At 40.6% G+C, this 23,526-nt stretch overlaps 1 protein-coding gene across 1 annotated transcript; it reads left to right on the top strand.

Moving 5' to 3' along the window:
• Positions 1–6,092: 6,092 nt before the first annotated feature.
• On the top strand, positions 6,093–10,409 carry LOC128532115 (olfactomedin-4-like). The gene is made up of 5 exons (XM_053506340.1): positions 6,093–6,226; positions 6,477–6,599; positions 6,818–7,036; positions 8,845–8,998; positions 9,521–10,409. The coding sequence occupies exons 1-5, from the start codon at positions 6,167–6,169 to the stop codon at positions 10,348–10,350; spliced, it is 1,386 nt and encodes a 461-aa protein (XP_053362315.1). The 5' UTR covers positions 6,093–6,166; the 3' UTR covers positions 10,351–10,409.
• Positions 10,410–23,526: the final 13,117 nt, after the last annotated feature.

The following is a 23,526-nucleotide window of genomic DNA, read 5'->3' as shown; positions in this document are numbered from 1 at the left end:
AAGACACACACACACACAGAAATGATTCAGAACACAAGACAATCAATTATGAGTATGATTATGTAATCTTTTTCTTTGCACAAGTTAAGTCTTAGGCAACCATTAACTGATAAAATCTTTTTGCCACATATCTCGTATTTAATCAATCTGCAGTAAGACGCTTTCATAAGAGATGTTGCAAAAACACCTACAGTAACTGCAAAATTTCTCATCCATAAGTGAAAAGAATAATAATAATAATAATAATAATAATAATAATGAGAAGTAGAAGAAAAAGAAGGTAATGGCTTATTAAGGTATGGGTATAATTGATGATTGTTAACGTAAATAGAAAAAATGAAACAAGAAATATTTACTAAACTTTTTATTATAATTATAAAAATATTATATATATTATTATTATTTTAGATAAATTATGCTGTTGTTTTAGTTGTGTTCAGAGGACTACCGTGCATAAAACTTTGCTTACATAAAACAAATAAATTGTCGTTAACAACAAAAACAGTAATAATAATAATAAACAGTTATAGTTTTTGGTACATGTTTATATTTTAAATTACCTTTTAGGTTTTTAAGGTTTAAGTCCATGAATGGCCTACTTAATGATGTCTCTCATATTAAACATGGACTATTCAACCTCCTTCTATCAGGCTGATGCTACAGTATGGGTGCCTCAGCACAGACAGACTGAAAAAAAAATTTTTTTTATACTTAACAGCTGATCATGGTTTCAAATGTTTAAATATACTGCACTGCTTTATCCATTGTGCATTCTTACATTGACCATAACCTTTAATGCAGATTTGCCCTATAATAATATATAGCATACCTACATACACAAACATTTATACTGTATGATTTAAGCTGCCATTTAATCTGTTTGTATAGGTTCACTGTGTTTTAGCAATCAAAAGTCAACACAGCTATCTACCAGGATACCAGGATGCTTCCATCTAATAACACACATTTATGGATATGCCATATTTTTTATTTAAAAAAATATCTACCACTAACTGGTTTGCTGACCATCATACAGTATTACTTTGCTTGATTTGCCAGCCAACTCACCTGTCCACACCACTCTATGGTATATTGCCACGAGGAAAATGAGAAACAGTACGTTTGGATAGTTTTTGTCTCTTAATGCATGAATTATCATTTAAAAACTGCATTTTGCATATATTCAGGTTACACTGCACAATGGTTACACTGCACAGTGATCTGATCTTTGAACTGATTGTCATCTTCACTGTACAGTACATATAATAAAAATGTAATGTTGGTGTATCTTTACCTTGAAGCTATTTTCAAAAAAAGAATTTTGGGGACATAAGATAAGTAATAGAACACATCAAGATTTTTTTTGGTTGGAATTGTTCACCGTCTGTTTGTTTGTGCATGCATCACTTAAAAACTACTTATACAGGTGTGGCCGAGCTTAAGAAAGCATAAAGGCTTAGTTTCATCGCAGTTGGCCCACAGGAAGAAAATATTTGATAATTAAAAATTCTAATAGAAAATTCTCTTATATCTTTTTAAAAAAATCAACCTTAAAAAAAATCATTAGTTTATCTCAAAATTTAACTGATGGCGCTGTACATTTTTTAATAGGCACTTCCTGAGTGTGCAATTGAAATATACTTACAGTAATAAACTCAATCTCACACCTTCATTCTGTGCACTTCCTCCAAAGTAACACAAAATAATTTTAGTTTATTTCAAAATGTCGACAGATGGCATTATGTACATTTTTAAAAACGTGCTTATGAATTTGCCATTAAATTCCACATGAACAAAGTCACAGGCACATCTAGACATAATATGTCTGACCTCAGGACTAACAAAAATGCCTTCTTTGATATTGCCATCAGCTATTCTTGGGAACACCTGTCTTAAATAACAAAAGCCTGCTTATTGCTTTTACAAAATCCTTCCTAAGTCCTAGTTTTAAGTGACGAAGAGGCAAAAATATATTGTCATATATGCTTGCATGTATATGTAAATATGCTTGCATGTGGGCTGTTATAAAGGTAGGGGGGAAGTCTTTCCTCTTATGTAGAGCGCCTGCTCCTTTTTGTGGTGTACCTGACTTCCGTTTTTGCTACAGGTAAGAATGCTCCTTGCAGTTCTTCAGCTATGCTTATGGGCAGTGGCACTCACTTAAATTGGTTTTTAGGTTTTCTCTGGACTCTTTAATAGTGAGGTCTTCCCCCATCAACTCTCTTTCGTGTAGAACGCGGACTGTTTTAGTGGGCGTCCGACTCCGCCATCATCTCAGGTATGAATGTTTCTTGTGATCTCTTTTCTATGCTCATATGTAAGCTCTTTGCATAAACACTGCTGCTTTTGTAATACATACATATGTTTCCCTTCTTCATGTGCTGCTGGTCACAGTGAAGGTAATTAAGTAACAACAGAAAAGGTTAGTTTACCCACTACCTCAACACCATATTTTATGTTCTGTTACTGTTACGTTTACGTTTACCCACTACCTCAACACCATATTTTATGTTCTGTTATGTCGTGGTTGCGCACTGTCACTTTGTTGTTGCTCTTGTTTGCACATTTGCACGTGCACTTTATGTTGTCTGTAAAAATAGTTATACTTAGCTATTTAGTTTTTGTTAATTTATGTTGTAATTTATGTTAGGTCTCTCTGTCCTGTCTCTGCAAGCCAGTTAACTAGGCCTCTTGGTTAGCTAGTTTAGTGTCTCTGTTAATTTATGTTGTAAATTTATGTTGCATGTAGCACCTTGGTCCTGGAGGAACGTTGTTTCGTTTGACTGTGTACTAACTGTATATGGTTGTAATGACAATAAAGCCTACTTGAACTTGAACTTGAACTTGAGTTGTTATTTTAAGACACAAAGGCCAGCTGTTCTGGAACTTTTCTTGTAAACCAATGTACAGAAAAAAACATAATAGTGTGAAAAACAATTGAATTAGAAACTGGGTCCATACATACATATAGTACCAGTCAAAAGTTTGGACACACCTAATTCCATGATCTTTCCTGTTTGTATTTCTTTCTACATTGTAAAACAATGCCGATGGCAATGTGTGGTGCTGTTAATTGGTAATTCCTGAGGCTAGTAACTCCAAATTAACTGCTTCCTCTTGGATGCTGTCTTATAACTCTTTTTTCAAAATGTGTGCTATTTTATATAAAAAATTTTCATTCTGCTGACCAACATATACAGTAAATGCAAAAAAATTCTGTTTGTGGTGATATCTGGCATGAAGAGACAATACAGTGTCTGGGTTTTGGTGATTTGCATAATTGTTGCTTAAGTACATCTTGAAACAACAATGAAACACCATTTTTAAGATGTGGTGGAAAGCACATCGCCACTGGAATCTAGAGCAGTGCAGATGTATTCTCTGAAGTGACCAGTCATGCTTCTCTGTCTGGCAATCTGATGCGTGAGCCTGTGCCAAGTGTAAAGTTTGGTGGAGGAGGGATTATGATGTGGGGTTGTTTTTCAGAAACTGGGCTGGGCCCCTTAGTTTTGGTGCAAGGAACTCGTAATGCTTACCAAACATAATAAGACAATTTCCTCCCCACTTTGTGGAGATAGTTTAGGGATGGCCCTTTACTGTTTCCAACATGACTGCCATCAATGGCACTCTCGTTCCCTTAGCGTTTTCACGCAGCATCGAGTGTAGCCTTTGAAAGGGAACGTCTCGGGTTACTTTGCTGTAACCCTGTTCCCTGAAAAGGCGGGAACAAGGTGCTGCGTCCCAATGCCGCACTGCCTACGTGACCGGACGTCCGTTCAGACAAATCAATCTGAGGAATGTTTCCGGTTCACTTCTATTTATAACCTGCAGGTGCGTCTTATCAGATGACGTCACCCCCCGAGGTTATAAAAGCCAAAAATTTGGCGTGTTTGATACACACATGCTTCACAACCAGCAACATGACAAGATGTTTCCCATAGCGTTTTCACGCAGCATCTCGTTCCCGCCTTTTCAGGGAACAGGGTTACAGCAAAGTAACCCGAGACGCTCTGGCTGCATACACATCTAGGCAATGCTCTCCTCGCTGGAAACACTCTTTGTAAAATGTCTCCTCCCTTTCAGCAGTCAGAAGCCTGGGAGGCATATCTGGATGTTGTGTGCTTTTCTTGAGGTTAAGGCTGCGAGGACAGGCTGGAGTGGAAGTTAAAAATGCTGGTGAGATGGTCAGTTCAGCATTGCCCTCATCCGAGTCTGGGGATCCAAATAGCCAACGTTGACAAGCGGGGCGTGGGGGGCAGAGGTGAGCTGCTGCCACATTGGAGGAATGGAGGTTCTCTGGTTTTCTAGCTGTTCCAGTCTCTGGGTCACAGCCTCCAGCTGAGTCTTTAGGGCTCTTTAGGGATTTCTATCTGATTGTTTGCAATCAGAATCTGACTGGCCGCACACACCTCACACAGCCCCACTGGAATATTCCATAAAAGCTGGCAGCAATGAGACAATGCCAGCCTGAAATAAAAAGTTATTGTTTAATTATGCTATGCAAAATATACAATATTTTTAATATTATATTTTAATATACCACTTTGTTTTTCACCATTTTCACTTTTCCTGTAGAGGTGGATGCTGCAGGTGTCCTCTGATTTCTCTTTTTGGTGGCTGAGGAGAGCATCTGTGTTCAGGGAAACATAAATCAGTCACACAGTATGAAACTAAATCATAATACTGTACACAATATTAGCACTTAACATATCTGAACTCACATTCAAAAAAAGGAACAATTTGCTTTATGTAGCTGAAACACGTGTCTTGTATGTGGTCTATGTGCCTTGTAAAATGTAAGCAGCTGCAGGACCATATATACGAAAGTATTTTGGACCACATCATCGCTTCTTCTAGGATAACGATCCAAAGCACACTGCTGCTGCATCCCGCATTGTGTCAGAGGGAATCAACTGGGTGAAGACTCCGCCAGAGTCATCGGATTTAAACCCTATCGAGCTTGTCTGGCACTCCATGAAAGACTTCATCCGAAAGGAGGCAAAGCCAGGCACAAAGAGCTTATTCATACCATAGAGGTATTTTTAAAGACAAATGTTACCCAAGACTTCTTCTTGTCTTTCGGCTGTTCCCTTTCAGGGGTCGCCACAGCGAATCATCTGCCTGCATCTAACCCTGTCCTCTGCATCCTCTTCTCTCACACCAACTAACTTCATGTCCTCTTTCACTGCATCAATAAATCGCCTCTTTGGTCTTCCTCTAGACCTCCTGCCTGGCAGTTTCAACCTCAGCATCCTTTTACCGATATGTTCACAATCTCTCCTCTGAACATGTCCAAACCACCTCAATCTGGCCTCTCTGACTTTATTTCCAAAACATCTAACATCGGTTGTCCCTCTGATGAACCTATTCTTGATCCTATCCATCCTTGTCACTCCCAAGAAGAACCTCAACATCTTCAGCTCTGCTACCTCCAACTCTGCCTCCTGTCTTTTCTTCAGTGCCACTGTCTCTAAGCCGTAGAGCATCGCTGGTCTCACCACTGTCTTGTACACCTTTCCTTTCATTCTCGCTGATATTTGTTTATTGCACAACACACCTAAAGCTGAAGGTTTTCTCCTTTTCAAGTTCTAAAGTTCAAATAAAAAAATTGAATTCTAAAAATTCTAATTAAATTCATATGCCTCAAAGTGTTTGTTTGTTTCTTTGTTTACATAGATAACATGATAATGCATTAGAAGTAGTACCTTACTAAACTTAGAGTTGCATCAACACTTTTGTCAGAGCTTCTGTTAAGGAAAATGAATAAACATTAGAGTGAAGAATTCTTTTGTGGTATAAAGCAAAGGGCAAAATAAACTATGTTAGAGGATAAAACCATAAATATACAATTATTCAAGTAAGGAAAGCAAAAAATGCATAAAAAACGCTGTTGTTTCAACATGTACTTGTGCAACAGTTATCACCAAAACCCAAATTGTCCCACATCATGTTGTCCTCTTACTTCACACCAGATATCAGCACAAAACAGAAACTCTTACTTCTCCATTTTTTTGCCTTTACATGTTGGTCAGCAGAATTAAAAATTTTATATTAAATAGCACACTTTGATTTTAAAAAAGGAGGCGGTGATTTGCGTTAAGACAGAGCCTTGAAATGTTTTCTTGATATAAAGCTGCTGTTCTGTCATGCTCGTCTAAAACAAACCATGGAGTCGTCTCTGATGTCTGTACAGACAGCCGCAATCTTCCTCACACTTTTTTCTCAGGTAAGAGGAGCATAGCTGCAATGTACTGTAGGCTTTACACTGATATATATGCATTAGTTATTAAGTATCAAATTAAGCTAGTCATCACAGTCTACAAATGAACAGTATTGCAACCTGCACAAAAAGACTTTTACTATATGAAACTACCGTCACATTTAAAGAAACCGTCATGTGTACTGTATATGTTGTTGTCTATATCTAAATTTTTATTTATTTATTTATTTTTATTTGCTGTGGTTTTGTGTGTAAGTGTGTGAATGGGAAGGACTGTGTGTGTGAGCTAAACAACTTGCAGGGGCCTTTCCCAACGGACAAACTCAACACCGTTTACAACGATGCTTCACAGTGCTCTAAGAGCATCATCTCAACAGAGGTATGTGGCTTAAAAGATTTTTTTACACTCAAACTATTCTAAAATATGTTAGGTAATAAAAGCAAGTAAAAAGAAAAAAGATCCAATATTGCAACAAACTATTATTTAAATTCCTTTAATTATTCATAATATACAGAATTACTTAAGTTTGCGACAATATTAAGTTTTCTCCATATTGATCAACTCTCTCTCTCTCTCTCTCTCTCTCTCTCCCTCAGCTAACCGAGTTGGATTCACTGATGCTGGGACTGCAGCGACGGCTGGAGCAGCTGGAGGAGAGCTTGTCTGTGTTGGAGAAGGAGGATGATGGAGATCTGTATGGAGCCGTGTCACTGAGAATTATTGAGCTCGAACTCGCTGAGATCCTGGAGCTTATGGAAAAACTGAACAATACCATGACATTCAACATGGAGCTCAGTGAGTTAACGACAAACAAGGTGATTTACTGCATAACATTACACACCAAACCATATCATGTCACACACTGATACAGAATAAATGTTTAGCACCACTCAGTGTCTATATATTTTTTTGTTTGTTTGTTTTATGCCAAACTAAAGCCAAATGTAGTGCAAAAGCTCTGAAAGTGGTTTTGGAAATCACACACTTAATTATTTTTTTTTTATTGTTGCCCAATACTAAGTTATTATACCCATGTAATGTCAGATATTAATCATAACAATTCTGAATACACTATTTTGTTAAATATTAAAAGTTTGAAAATGAAGTGTCAAACATCCAAAATACTTTGTAAAAAATTAGTTTTTCATAATAATAATTTATCATAATAAAATAATAATATATGTATACTGAGGTTGTCTGTAAATAGATGTTTTAAGTTTATGGGGAAGTTATTAATCTGTTTGAATTAAACCCATAAATAATTGCAGCTTTAATGAAGGTCAACTTCTAATGTCTAATGTGTCCTTTGATGGAAAGAATGATGAATATTCCGGGCTCCAACATCATTCCTCACATTTGCATAATAAGCCTAATATTTAAATAATTTTATCCATCCATCTACTGTAGGAACCAGTTTAGTCCAACCAGGGGCCGTGGAGGCCGATTGTGATTACTGTTGGGTTTTTTTTCCCATTTTTTGACCATGGTGGAACCTCTGGTCAACACTAACATGTGCAGTCACACATCACGGGCAATTTGGGAAAATCAATTAGTTTAACCAGCTTGTTTTTAGACTGTAGGAGAAAACCAGAGAAACCCACCAAACACAGGGAGAACATGGAATTATCTGAAATATTTTTGAATGGCCGGAACAGATTATCTGCATTTACATTATTCCCTACGGGAAAATGCAGTTCGCAATGCAAAATTTCACCTTAACCCATAGCTAAATTTTATTGATTAAAATGAGCTTTTTCTTGTCTCATGAGACTGAATTAAGCTGTCTCATTACAAGCTCGACTTTGTATTTTCTATTTCTTCTAAACACCACTTAGGAGAAACAAAGAGACAAAACTGAGACACAAAGCGAAACATACTTTTGAGAAACATTTAAGAAATCTGAGATTTACATATCATGAGAAACAGAACTGCAATTTGAAGGAGAAGCAAATGGCCATATATAAGACCATAATGAGATTAAAATCAGATATAAATGAGATGAAATAGTATAGTTTTATAAAAAATTCTCAGTTGACAGCATACAGTGTAATAAATTTACAATTCACACCATATAACAGACACCAGAAAAATCTGGCAAATCAAGACATTAATATATACAAAATGTCATAAAACCTGATAAAGATATAAAGTCTCACACTGCCACAGCATTGTGACAATCTTCCAGTGAAACGAATCAGTCAAAAGGAAAGGAAAGTTGGTCGGTTGCTTTATGTAAGGGCTACAAGAACGGGCCAGTGCCAAAAAGAGTTCTCTCTTACCGGCTTTATCATGCTTCTCTTGTGGTGGTTGTCCAACAAGTTTGTCTATCCGTATGTGAAGAGTAAGATAAAGTATATAAAAAAGTACTAAACACTCTTTAGTGTAGATGGCACTGTTTGTCAGAGAACCCTAGCTCTTAAAAAGCATTTTAGCGATTCTTTGCATTATTTTAATAAATATACTGTTTATGAGTCAGGACTGTGCAATATAGAGTTAAATATAAGCACAATATATTCCTCAATATAAAGAACTCAATTTTATTTCATTTTAAGTAACTATGCACACGTGACTAAGCAAAAATTTGGATGATCATGATAATTGTGTTGTCTGTTTGCATTTAAAGCTGAAAAGCATGAGCAAGAACATGAAGGAGCTTGAGACATACGATATTTCACAAGTGGTGAGCAAAGAGCGGGAAAATCTCCGTATGAAGAGAGCGTTAGCTGAGTGTCAGAAAGAGCTTGAAGCCACCCCTCCCCCTCCAACTCGTCGTCCAGGTACGTAAAATGTAAACATCTAACTCAATGCATGTTCTGCCTGCTTCTGCTCAGTTTCCCCAGAACATTATCCCAGAATTATCTTCCTACTAAAGATAAATATATAAACGAATACCTTTCATGACCATATTTACTTATCTTTCATAACCCTTTCTGTGAAATACTGGATAAATGGAGCAATATAATCAGATCACCCCTAATTAAACTGGGTGACAGACAGACAGACAGACAGACCCACCCCCCCTACCCCACCCACCCCATGGTAAGATAAGCACAAACATGTTGTAAATAAGGTACACAGTTATAACTGTGTGAGTGCGTAAGTATGAGTCATAGTTATAGTGTCATAGTCATTAATGCATTTCGTAGCTATTCAATAGTGTATATATAGTATGTGTATGTATATAAAAACATAAAAAAGTTGACTCCTAACTATCACTGTATTAGTGTATAGAATTTTAATAATAAAATAGCGCTTGTGATTATTTTCTTTTCATGTGTTCTGTGTGTGTGTGTGAGTAGGACACTGTCCACAAGGACAGTTCATTAACATGGAAGGCCCTAGGACTTACACCCTCAACCCATACGGAACCTCGTACCCTTACGGAGCTTGGGGAAAAGATCCAAAGCCTGCTCTAGGAAAGGAGGACATGTACTGGCTGGTGGTTTTAACCAGCAGCAACGTTTATGCCAACTATATTACACATTATAGCAGTTGGAGCACTCTAATGGTAAATGTGGGTCCAACATACAGTTATATTTCTTCTTCAAACCCCACCACAAACACCATTCAGGGGCCCAATGTAGTGATGTATGGAGATGCGCTATACTACAACTGCTATTATACAGCCTCAGTGTGTCGCTTTAACGTTACTGATAAGTCCGTCACCAATACACCACTTCCAAAAACTGCCAGCTTCAATAACAAGGCTCCTTTTGGTCACCTGGATGCCGCGTACACCTACACGGACTTGGATCTTGCTACGGATGAGTCTGGTGTCTGGGTCATCTACACAACAACGGAAAATTTCGGCAACGTGGTCCTGAGCGAAGTGACTCAAGGAGTTCCTCCGTCCTTGGGCCGAACGTGGCAGACATCACTGCACAAGCGCGCCGCCACCAACACCTTTATGATATGTGGTGTGCTTTACGCTACACGCTTCGTGGACAAAGACAAAGAGGAAATCTTCTACTCTTTCGACACAGTGACAAAGGAGGAGCGCTACGATCTGAAGATCCAAATAAAAAAAACACAAACCAATATTCAGTATCTGAATTACAATCCACGAGACAGATTGCTGTATGCCTTCAGCGACGCATACATGGTCACCTACGACACAGTCTACCAGTAAACAGTCATATAGATCCTGGCCTATTGCTTTTGTAATAAATATATATCTGTATGAAGATGGAGTGGATAACCCTCTTGGTTTTTTTAGAAAAAATATATTGGATTTGTGAACTATCTGTGGTTTTAACATTAGGGTAAATTTGATTATGCAATTATGCTTTGAAAGAATCATATCTTTACAGACTCAAGTATTCTGTAAACACCTCTTGACCAATAAAACATCATTCTCAGTCAATGACTGTGTTGTCCCAAATGTTTTTTTATAGTTATTATTTCTGCATAAAAATGTTCAACTAACTACTTTAACTGTAATTGCTCATTATTACAGCCTACAAAAAACACATACTGATAAAAAAGGCAATCTAATAGTTAGCTTTAGCATAAGGAACTGTTCTTAAACCATAGTATACATACTGTGCACATAGAATGCACCAGAGCCACGATACGTCACCATCACATGACAAAATTAAGATATTATAAAGCTGCAGCTGCTTTCTTTATGAAAAAAAATCTTTAAAATTACCCCAGTGTCACATTAACATAAAGAACACCAATTACACACATTTAAATATTGTTCTAACATCATATTTCACACCTACCTTTCACAAAGTTCCCATGTAAAAGCTTCTAATGTGGAGCAGGCATCAACACAAATTTATATCATGATCATTACTATGACTGTTCTGATAAAAAAAAAATGAAGAAGTACAGTAATGCTTAAATTTTTTTATGTTTACAGCCACTAGGTGGCAGTCCTGTACATTTTACAATGGTGTTGATGTTTGAGAACTTAGGAAAGTTGAAAACAAGCCATGCAGCTGCTTTTTGGATCAGCTGCAGAAGCTGCCAGGACTGGTTTGCAGTAGTCTAGTCTTATAATAACAATGGACTGAAGAAGCACCTGTGTAGCCAGTGTGAAGAGAAATAGACAAATTCTTCTGATGTTGTAAAGAAGAAATAAACAAGTGATTTGAATAAGAGATCATAAGATGGGATGAATCACCTGGGATGAACAGCGGTTCAGTTTTATTGAGATTGAGTTTCAACTTATGAGATGCCATCCTGAATGAATCATTTGCTTCACATTAGAATATAGAGAGAAGAGCCGGGTTAGGGCTACAAGATCTGCATCAAGCTATGATTTCTTCCATCTTTCCTCTGCACTTCTTAATTATTTTCTATTGCCGCGCAATACATCGGATAGCCAAGGAGCAGCACAAGAAATCTTCCTTGAACAAAAATTTTAATTAGAAATTTATTTGTCACATAAACATACAGTGGTTAATCAATCGGAATGTAGGTCCTACCGTCGCGGCGCTCGGCGGTACCGTTTGGCTTTGTGCGTTTGCTGGCTTTTACCATTGAGTGGCGCTATATAACTACAGGCTGACGCCTCATGCCTTAGTTCATTCTCTGCTGGATTAATGAGACACGGAGTTTTAGAACTGCACGTAGTAGCGGATAAAATCAAGTAAAACATTGTAGTTAAACAAATTTATAATCACAGAACTAAAATGACGATACAAATGTAGAATTTAAATTAAATTAAATCTTATTAGGATCAAATTTAAACAAAATAAATGTTAACACAGTGAGCCTTTAAATTTTAGCACGTGTAATTAGAAAAGACGAGTGTAGGGTTTTGTGTTGTCTTATATCTTGTGTTCTTTAAATTTATAGTAGATTTATTAACTAAATGACCATAAAAATTATAACATTGTCAGGACGTTCTACTGCGTCAGCTGATGTTGGTCATTCAGCCCTGCTTGTGTTTGTGCGTTATTATAAGAATGAAATGCAGTAGACTGTTATGATCTGTAAACGGGTTCGACCCATGTTGCACGGGCGGCACCATAAAGCACGGACACGAGGCGAGGTCTTACAGGAAAAGGGTAATTTATTTAGGTAAAATGGGGAAGGAAAGTGTTGGAGGGAGAAAGGAAAGAATTGGATAAAGGTTGTGCATGTGCAGTTCCGGGGGCTGTGCCACACTGGCATGCGGGCACACAGCTGACGATAAGTGTTGGTGCGAGTGGCAGAACTGAGCACGCGGAGGCAGCGCTCCTGCACGCTCCCTCGTGACGGCGCTTCTCCCGCTGTCGATGGCCGGCGCGAGTTCTCGCTGACGCAAAAACCTAACCACACTTTTCCTCTTCGGCAGCGGGGCTGCGAGGGCGTGCACGGTGCGAGAGTGAAGATGCCGCGGGAGCTCGCGCTGTCCTCAGCGCGGAGATCAAAGGGCGGAATTCTAGTGTCCTTGTTTAAAGCCCCTCGGGCGCGTCACATCTCCCCACTGACATGCTTTTTTTATATTCTCCATTACATCACGTACTTCCCAGACCTCAGACAAACCTCCGCGCCTTGCTTTTATAATGCGGAGCAAGCCCGAGATCATATTAACGTTAATTATCGCCAGCCGGCACAAATAGGCGGCTCCCGTCCCTTTGCTGCCTATTCAGGGAGCCTACGGAGTGAGGGAGTAGTTATAGTAGATTTGGGCGTACACCCATCGCACGCGCACGCCGTGGCAGATCATCATAATTGTCCTAAACTTGTATTTCATAAGGTTTTCCGAGCGGTGGTACAGCGCAACGGGGGTCATTATTTACTATTAAACATTAAACGAATTTACAAAACTTAATGCGTGCGATTAAGCGCTGATTCCACGTAGGAAAGTAAAGAAGAGGATCCTGATGCTCAACATTCCGGAGACCAAACCCCATTTAAATTAAATTAACAAATATTGCATGTAAATAACAATAGCCCACGTTTAAAAAAGCATTTTTATTTAGATTATAAAAAAATAATCCTGCATCTGTTTTAGGTGTTCCAGCTGCCACTGTTCTAAAATTCAAATTAAATCAAATCTTATTAGGATAAAATTTAAGCACAAAAATGTTAACACAGTGAGCCTTTTGATTTTATCACTTGTAATTAGAAAAAAAGCGTGTATGGATTTGTGTCATCTTATTTCTTGTGTTCTTTAAATTTATAGTAGATTTATTAACTGAAATAAATGACCATAACATTAAAACAGTGTTAGGACGTTCTACTGCGTCAGCAGATGTCGGTCTTTCAGCCCCGCTTGTGTTTTTGCGTTATTATAAGAATGAAATGCAGCAGACTGTTATGGTTCAGGTGTAAGTAAATGTCTGTGCTGTTTGAGGGAGGGACGTGCTAATGATTTGGTCGGCTCTGTGTGTGTGTGTGTGTGTGTGTGAGAGAGAGAGAGGGGTGTCGCGGTCGTTTTCAGTGAAACAAAGGCTCAGCTGAAAAATGTTAGGCACATCAGTCACTTAACCATCAATAAAAGGTATTTAAGTGTTATGATAGTTGTAATATAACAGATGCGCACTGAATACTAAACCTAAACCAGGCACGGAGATTAATGAACCAAGATAGCCCCCATACCCGTTTAAAAAAAATAAATAAATAAAAATACCAAAAAATATTATTGTGTATAGACTGATTAAAAACAATGCAATTTATGCTATCATAAGGAAAATAAGTTCTTCCATTCCAATGATTAAAAAAGGTAACAATGTCAACTTTAGAATCTAGAATCCAGGAGATTAAAATTACACAAATTGAAATCAATGAAAGTCTCCAGAAGAGCCTCAGATTCAAGAGGTTTTTAAAGTGGGGAGAAGTGCATTTCAGTTCCTCTGAATGTATAGGTGAGAACAGCCGATTCACACCTGGGAGGGTGAATAATTTGCATTTGAATGTTGTCTGGCATTGTAAAGCACTATAGTGACACTAAAAGAACAACCCAGGATTAATAGGAATTCTTATACTGCATAAACATTATTTAGCACAAAAAAATTCCTCGCGCTCGGGAAAACTATGCGTGCGGTTGAGCGCTTTTTAGACTATAGGAAATTAAATCGGAGGGGTTTTATTTAGACTATTAAAAAAATAACCTGCGTCTATTTTTAGGCGTGCCAGCTGCCACTTTTTAGTTAGAAGTTTTCAATACAAAGCTTATAATGCCCACATGACATGACGGAATAAGGCACGGCTGGTGATGATTGGGATGATTGGGAGGAGTGGATTTTACTACGCGGTGTGAGTGCAATGGCCATCCGTCTGCTCGCGCTGACTCTGCTCTCCGCGGATGGTACCGCCCCCCTCCCACCTCTCGCTCCTTTGAAGTCCATGGGGCGCGTTCCATTTGCCCTGCTTGCATGCCGCACTTCCGTGTTGTTGCACGCGCGCTGCATACACAGCGCGTATTAAAATCCACTGTAGCCCAACAAACCCCGAGTATTTTATAGCGCGGGGTGCAAGCCCGGGCAACGATAGTAACGATAGCTCACCAGTCATGTGTAATTCTGCGGTCCCGCTGCTTCGCATGTCTGAAGGGGAGGCCGCCTAACTAGTGCGCGAGGAGCGATATTGATTTGGGCGCACGCCGTGACAGGCTGAAAAAACTGTGTCAGATTAATGTGCAAAAACTATATAATAAAACTATATAAGACTACATGCCTTTATAAGACTCAACTTTTATTTAAGCGCACTCACAATAACGAAAAAACGTTGTGATTTTGTAAGTGTTGTGATTTTGTAAGTGTTGTAAGCTGCGCTGCTCTGTATTGTTTTTGGTGAACTTGAGCGCGTCAGAAAATGAACGCAAATGTTTTTTTAAATGGTCAGAGTCAGTCTGCTTGCTGTTTTCCCGACGCGTTCATAATCATTAGTCTACTTCTGCCGGTGCGCTCTGGAAAACTCCATGCATGCGGCAGAGCGCTGATTAAAACTATGGAGTAAATTAAAGAGGAGAATCACGATGCCGAGTCGAAGTCCTGAGCCCAAACCTCATTTAAATTAAATTAACAAATATTATAAGTAAAAAACAATAGCCCATGTTTAGAAACCGTTTATAAATTCTTTTCGACATGAGTTGGTCCGGTGTTATGCGCAGAGCGCCGGGAGATTTCCTGAAGCTCAGAAATCACTGGGCATGTTTTCTAAATAGCCGCTATCTTTAATAACTGATGGAGGTTTTGAGCTGTATACACACGCATTCCTGCCTAAACAACTCTTAAAACTACACCTGTAACACAATAAACAGTAATATTTCAAACATTCTGCAGGCTGATATTTGGAGAAAGGAAAGAATAATGAATAAACCAGTTGTTGGGTCAAAATAACCCAACCAGGTGTTCATTTGTAAACTACATCTCATATGAGCCAACATGAGCAACCCAACAATGTGTTTAAAGTACCTGAAATAATGCAGAACTTAAATAACAATAAACCGATACAGAGATACGCTGTATAACGGTCACTGTTGTATTTACGGCAACGAGCGAAAATGTCACTTTGCGCCACCTGGCGGCCATTTTACGAATGACTTTGAAATGCAACTGATTTATTTTGGCCGCTGACGTTTTTACGCGGCGGTGAGCGCGACGGTAATAACCATTCCAATTGATCAACTACTGTATGTGTCATACATGATATGCAGTGAAATGTTAACAACTCTCCATGACCTAAAAAGTAAAAGAGAAATAAGAGTATTCTAAATATATGAATCCGACTACTAAAGACAGATTCACAAGTAATCTGCTGGATCTGTCCCAAATTCTTATTAGACCCCTAAATGCAGACGATCTAGATGAGGTAACTAGCAGCATGGGCACTATTTTTACCAGTACATTAGACACTGTTGCTCCCGTCAGATTAAAAAAAGTCAGAGATAAAACACTTGCACCGTGGTACAATAGTCATACTCGCACCCTAAAGAGAGCAACCCGTAACCTCGAGAGAAAATGGAGGAAAACTAAATTTGAATTTTTTCGAATTGCGTATAAAGACAGTATGTGCAGCTATAGACAGGCTCAAAAAACTGCTAGGACCGAGCATCTTAGCCAACTGATAGCAAAAAACCAAAATAATCCCAGGTTCTTATTTAGTACAGTGGCTCGCCTAACAAAACCTAAGATGCCCGCAGAGAGTATCCCATCACAGTTTAGAAGTGAAGACTTTATGGACTTCTTTAATGAAAAAATCAATAGTATCAGGAAGAAAATAACGGAGGTTCAACCTCTAATAGTATCTCACGATCAAGTTCAGCCTAGAGCTTCACATTTAGATTTTCAGTGCTTTACAGGTATAGGACAGGAAGAGCTGTATAAACTTATCACCTCAGCTAAATCAACAACATGCCTGTTAGACCCAATACCAACCAGATTTTTAAAAGAAGTGATGCTTATGGTTGGAGAGCCACTTCTAAACATTATTAATTCTTCATTATGTCTAGGTCACGTCCCTAAACCTTTCAAGCTGGCAGTTATTAAGCCGCTTCTTAAAAAATCTAATTTGGACGCGAATGAAATAACAAATTACAGACCGATTTCAAACCTTCCGTTCATATAAAAATTTTTAGAAAAAGTAGTATCAGCTCAAATATGCACATTCTTGCAGGAAAACAACATCCTAGAAGAATTTCAGTCAGGTTTCAGGCCCCATCATAGTACAGAAACTGCACTAGTTAAGAGCGAACGACTAGCGAACGACTTGTTTTTAGCTTCTAACCAAGGCTGCATCTCAATACTAGTCTTACTTGATCTTAGTGCTGCATTTGACACCATAGATCATAATATTCTCATAGATCGCCTACAAAATCATATAGGTATTCAGGGGCAGGCATTAAAATGGTTTAGATTATACCTGTCTGATCGATACCATTTTGTAGATCTAAATGGAGTACCGTCTGATGTAATGCCAGTGAAATATGGGGTCCCACAAGGGTCAGTTTTAGGACCTCTGCTGTTCTCAATATACATGCTTCCCTTGGGAAACATCATTAGAAGGCATGGGATTAGTTTCCATTGTTATGCTGATGATACCCAAGTATGCATCTCAACAAAACCAGATGAAATACCCAAGTTGTCTAGATTAACCTAGTGTGTCCAGGACATAAAAGATTGGATGACCAATAACTTTCTTTTACTAAATTCAGATAAGACAGAGATATTACTTATCGGCTCAAAAACCAGCACACAACAGCTTTCACAATTCAGCCTGCGTTTAGAAGGATGTACTGTTACTACCAGCTCAACAGTAAAAGACCTGGGCGTAATATTAGACAGTAACTTGTCTTTTGAAAATCATATTTCCAATATCACAAAAACAGCCTTTTTCCATCTTAGAAATATTGCCAAACTTAGGAGTATCCTATCCGTATCTGATGCAGAAAAGCTAGTTCATGCATTCATGACCTCCAGACTGGACTATTGTAATGCATTACTAGGTGGTTGTCCTGCATCCTCAATAAACAAGCTACAGTTAGTCCAAAATGCAGCCGCCAGGGTTCTCACTAGATCCAGAAAATATGATCATATAACACCTATATTATCATCCCTGCACTGGCTATCTGTTCAGTTTAGAATTAATTACAAAATAGTACTACTTACATACAAGGCTTTAAATGGTTCAGCTCTCACATACCTAACCAGTATTCTGATACGCTATAATCCAGCACGTTCCTTAAGATCACAAAACTCCGGACTTTTTAAATCTACAAAAGGGGGCAGGGCATTTTCATATTTGGCTCCAAAGCTTTGGAATAGCCTTCCAGACACTGTTCGGGGAGAACACCCAGATGAGGATGGGTTCCCTGATAGAGTCTGGTTCCTCTCAAGGTTTCTTCCTACTGCCATCTCAGGGAGTTTTTCCTTGCCACCGTCGCCGTCACCCTTGGCTTGCTCATCAGAGACATTTCATTCATCATCTCATTATTATCTAGACACATTTTTCTCACACATACACACTTCCAAATATTTTTCTTTAAAAAAAAATAAATTCTTTCATTTTTGTGAAGCTGCTTTAAGACAATGACCATTGTTAAAAGCGCTATATAAATAAAATTAAATTGAATTGAATGTTCAATTTGTGTGTGGTGTTGATATCTGGGCCTTTGTAAGTTGAAGTTTCCAAAAAGTTTAAAGATAGGTGACTGGTGGTGGATTTTGATTTTATAGATGGATCATGGTTGTTTAGTGACCTCTCATTGGCCTCTGATCAGGGTTGCGTCACTATACTTGTGTTACTTGAGCTTTTGTGCAGTTTTTGACACTATTGATCATAGTATTCTTTTTCACAGATTAGAAAATGTAGTAGAAATTAAGGGAGCGGCCCTCTCGTGGCTCAGATCCTTTTTGACTGATCGTTATCAGTTTGTAGATTTAAATGGTGACCATTCTGCATGTTCTAAAGTGAAGTTTGGTGTTACACAGGGTTCAGTTTTAGGCCCATTGCTTTTTTCTCTTTACTTGCTTCCTCTAGACACCATAATTCTTTTTTTTATTCGTAACACATGGTATTAGTTCCCTTTCAAAGGCTACACTCGATGCTGCGTGAAAACGCTATGGGAACATCTTGTCATGTTGCCAGTTGTGAAGCATGTGTGTATCAAACACGCCAAATTTTGGGCTTTTATAACCTTGGTCAGGTGACGTCATCTGATAGGACACACCTGCAGGTTATAAATAGGAGTGAACCGGAAACATTCCTCAGATTCTTGTCTTCACCTAGTTGTGAGCGTGTTGTGTCTAACCAGCAAAATAAGTGTTTAACTCACCGATAATGGCAGAGTTTTAAACGAGATGTCCCTCCGTGTGTATAATCCATATCGGAGGGTGATCTCTACACTTTACTGCTTTGATTAAGTGCTACGCGCGCCACTCGCATTCCTTAAAAAGCTTCGAGCCCCCGCGCATTCCTGGGGCTTAAACTCGTGCATCCGGCAGAGCAGTGAGAGACGGATTTAAAAAACTCCTTTCTTTCGCATTCTCATCGGATCGGGAAATCCCTCTGTCCGCTCTCAAGCGCTGGCGCTTCTTGTGAATGGGCAAGGATAAATATCCTCTCTTGCTTCCGCAGAGATGGTAATAGCCTCTAAGCACTTAAAAAATAAATAAATTTAAATAAATAAATAAAACTAGGCAGGTTCTGTCGAGTGGCCGGGGGGCGGAGCCTCAGCGACGCTCTCTCCCCTTTTCTTAGCAATCTCCATATGAGTTAACCCTTTCATGGAGTTAGCTGTATTCATCCCGTGTTTTCCTGCCGTCAACTTATTTATTTATTTAAATATAGTTGAGGTAGAAACGCGGAGTTATATGATGACACCCAGATAGAAGAGATGCTTCCAGACTATCTCTCTTCTGGGTCATCATCTTTCCTGAAAAGCTATTACTTCCTTTCAAGCTGTGTAGACTCTTTATCTTCCCTGGAAGGAAAAGCTTTTCAGGCAGCAGGTCAGGTTGGTGCTCCATTGCACACCATGGTGGTTTTGCACGCCTACCAGGCTGACCTGCTGAGAGACTTGAGTACTGGCGGGGCTCTGCAAGGTAGGCATATTGGACTTACGCCGGGCCACAGACTTGTCTCTTCGTGCGACAAAGCAGACGGCTCGTGCTATCGGCCGTTTTATGGCTGCTATGGTCTCCGCGGAGAGGCACTTGTGGTTAAATTTCAGGGGCATTAAGGAGAAGGATCGTGTATTCCTCCTCGATGCCACATCTCGCCTCCCGGCCTACTTGGCGATGTCGTTAACTCGGTCGCCACTAGGTTCATGAGGTGAAGTTATATAACAAGCCTTCGGGAAATTCCTTCCCCGCCTTGCTCAAGAGTCGGGACTGTCGGCCACCCAGTCTCGACCGAGTCTGACTGTTGCGAGGCATGAAACACACAAGGAGAGTGTTTTTGAGCTGGGCACCCCCTCGCAAGATTGGGGTGCGTCACACAATCCGCCTTAAAAGAGGTCAGACTGGCATATTGTCTTCACAAAGAAGCCCTGAGGTTCATGTGCCCAGGACCGTGGGGGGTGGCCCCCCAATGGGGAGAGGCACATAGAATTCCTTTAAAAGAATGAAGTGTTCTCCCTGGCACACCCAGGAGGTTGGTGTTCTTGCTCCGCCACCACTGGTGTTTCGGACAACTCCAGTCTCCAATAAAATGTTAGTTTTTTTGGTTTTTCCTGCCGTGTTTCAGGATGCCGAACATCCAACATTCCCCCCGTTTAACCAAGCCGCTGAGCTTTGCCCCTTTCAGAGAAACTGGCAGCGTGGAAGCTACTGCCAAGTATATCTCCTTGGGTACTAAGCACTGTACAGAGAAACTACAAGATTTAGTTCTCACATCACCCTCCGTGTTTCAATGGCGTGGTCTCCACTTCCATAAAATCGGAAAGTGCGCAAGAGGAACGGGGGGCTGCGTCCAATTTTTTAGATTTGTGGGGTTTACCGCTATCTAAAAATGAATCAATAGAAATATTGCCACAACACAGGAGGTTCCTGAGGTTCGCTTTCGGGAGCGAATTTGAGCGTAAGCGGGCACAGCTGTCTCCCACTCTTGTCGAATCCATTTTCAACACCCTGAAGGAAATCAAGCTAGATCAGAAAGTGACCATCACTTTCAGAGATCTTAGCTCTCATGGCAGCTGTATCCACGGTGACACTTTTGGGCCTTCTGCACATAAGAGCATTTTAGTTGTGGCTAAGAACCAGGGGATTTTACTCTAGGGCCAATCCCCAATAAGGGCTACGCGCCAGGTGCTTCGTACCCTTCCTATGTCGTTCAGACCCCGGTTTCTGACTCTGGATCCCACTCTAAGTTCGTCTTGTCGTTGCAGATGCTAACGAGAGATGCTTCCCTCATGGGCTAGGGTGCGGTCTTAGATGACCGTCCAGCCCAAGGGAGCTGGAGAGGCCATCTTTTTGCGCGGCACATCAATTGCCTCAAAATCATGGCTCTATTTCAGGCCCTAAAGCACTTCCTCCAGCAGTTGAGACTACCATGTCCTAGTGCAGGTGGACAACACTATGGCAGTCTCATATATATTAATCGCCAGGGCGGACTGTGCTCGCGCCGCTAAATAGCTAGCGCACCAGGTTCCTGTCCCTCAGAGTGATTTACATTCTGGGAAAATTTCATGTAGAGGAGGTGGACCTCTTTGCCTCGCAAGATCAGCAAATGTCCCCTTTACTACTCTCTGACTTCCAGCCCCTGCGTCTGGACGCCTTGGCGGTCCCTAAACGGGACCAACTAAGTCAAGCTGGTCTTCCAACCAGCGTTATTAAGACTATTCTAAGTGCTAGGGCTGCCTCCCCTCAAATAGAATGTATTTGAAAGTTGGTGCATGACGAAGCAGGTAGACCCAGTCCACTGCCGAATTGTTTCAGTGCTGGAGTTCGGAGCAGGAGAGACTTCAGTCAATGTGTCCAGTACGTGCTCTTCAGATTTACGTCCACCGCATCAGCCAGTGGCGTAAGTCAGACCAGCTTTTACATATTTCGGGGCCACAAGCTTCGTGAGAGATGCTATTGCCCTCTCCTATGAGGCGCGTGGGCTCACTTCGCCTCTAGGAATCAGGGCTCATTTAACCAGGGGAATCGCCTTATCTATTGCACTAGCAAGAGGTATTCCCTTGCAGCAAGTATGTGACGCAGAGGGTTGGTCTTCTCCGCACACATTTGCCAACATGCATCCTATTGTTTTGAAGCCTTCTGTCCTCCGTCTTTACACCTTCGGAGCAGGAGAGACTTCACTTACTGTATCCAGTACGTGCTCTTCAGATTTACGTCCACCGCATTAGCCAGTGGTGTAAGTCATTGCCCCCTCCTATGAGGCGCATAGGCTCACTTCGCCTCTAGGAATCAGGGCTCATTCAACCAGGGGGATCGCCTCATCTATTGCACTAGCAAGAGGTATTCCCCTGCAGCAAGTGTGTGACACGGAGGGTTGTCCTCTCCGCACACATTTATTACATTTTTAGTCTGGATGTTCATGCTATTCCGGGCCCACGGGTCCCCGAGGCAGCTACCCAGACATAGTTCTGAGACCTTCTCGGCCTTGTGCACACACGCTACACAACCTTGGAGTCCAGACACTTGCAGTGCGGCGGCGTTGGCACTCTTGTTCCCATAGCGTTTTCACGCAGCATCGAGTGTAGCCTTTGAAAGGGAACGTCTCGGGTTACTTTGCTGTAACCCTGTTCCCTGAAAAGGCGGGAACGAGATGCTGCGTCCCAATGCTGCACTGCCTATGTGACCGGACATCCGTTCAGACAAATCAATCTGAGGAATGTTTCCGGTTCACTCCTATTTATAACCTGCAGGTGTGTTCTATCAGATGACGTCACCTGACCGAGGTTATAAAAGCCAAAAATTTGGCGTGTTTGGTACACACATGCTTCACAACCGGCAACATGACAAGATGTTCCCATAGCGTTTTCACGCAGCATCCCGTTCCCGCCTTTTCAGGGAACAGGGTTACAGCAAAGTAACCCGAGACGTTACTTTACGTTGTTTACGTTTTGTGTGTAACGCGATTATTTTACTCCGTGTAAGGATACTGTTGCGACTGTATCCACTTTTTAGACACTTTTGTTTCTAAATATCCCGAGTAACGACATCCACGATGAGCTACGAGTAAAGCTACGCGACCTCGGCTTGCTGCGCGAACCAGGCCTTAAAGCCTCGGAAGCGGTGCGCGAGGACGCGGAAGCGCGGCAAGCGGGCGGGAGTCTGTGGTAGGCTAAAAAAACAAACCCTAACCAGCCGGCTCTCCCGTCCATCATCCTATCCAACGTCTGCTCCCTGGACAATAAACTGGACTACATCCGACTCCAGCAGGCTACACAGCGTGAGGTTATAGACTGCTGTGTCTTTGTTTTCACGGAGACATGGCTCAGCTACAGAGTACCGGACGCTGCTATTCAGCTAGATGGGCTAGCCTCGTTTCGCGCCGACAGAAATGCAGCTCTGTGTGGTAAGACTCGCGATGGCGGCTTGTGTGTTTACATCAACACGAAATGGTGCAAGAACTCTGTGCTAGTTTCTAGTTATTGCTCATCGCTAGTGGAGTTTGTGACTGTTAGATGCAGACCTTTTTATTTACCACAAGAATTCACCACTGTTTTCATTATCGAAGTATACATTCCACCTAGCGCTGATGCTAAGGAAGCGCTATGGGAACTGTATACAAAGATCAGTGAACTGCAAAATACACACCCGGATGGACTGTTTATTGTTGCTGGAGATTTCAACCATGCAAATCTCAAGTCAGTGCTTCCTAGATTCCATCAGTATGTGGACTTTGCAACGAGAGGGGATAACATGTTGGATCTGTTTACACAAACATCCCCGGCGCATATCGGGCAGAGCCCCAC

This window comes from Clarias gariepinus, chromosome 10 (assembly GCF_024256425.1).
Source record: "Clarias gariepinus isolate MV-2021 ecotype Netherlands chromosome 10, CGAR_prim_01v2, whole genome shotgun sequence".
Classification (NCBI taxonomy): Eukaryota; Metazoa; Chordata; class Actinopteri; order Siluriformes; family Clariidae; genus Clarias; species Clarias gariepinus.
Note: the sequence above shows the minus strand (reverse complement) of the source record. Positions and strands in the feature narration are given on the sequence as shown.

What these genes read in the sequence shown, in the direction of transcription:
- LOC128532115 (XM_053506340.1), top strand. Translation starts at nt 6,167, where the DNA reads ATGGAGTCGTCTCTGATGTCTGTACAGACAGCCGCAATCTTCCTCACA. An exon ending in TCCTCACACTTTTTTCTCAG is followed by an intron (nt 6,227 to 6,476) that starts GTAAGAGGAGCA and finishes TTTGTGTGTAAG; the next exon opens with TGTGTGAATGGGAAGGACTG. An exon ending in GTGAGTTAACGACAAACAAG is followed by an intron (nt 7,037 to 8,844) that starts GTGATTTACTGC and finishes TTGCATTTAAAG; the next exon opens with CTGAAAAGCATGAGCAAGAA.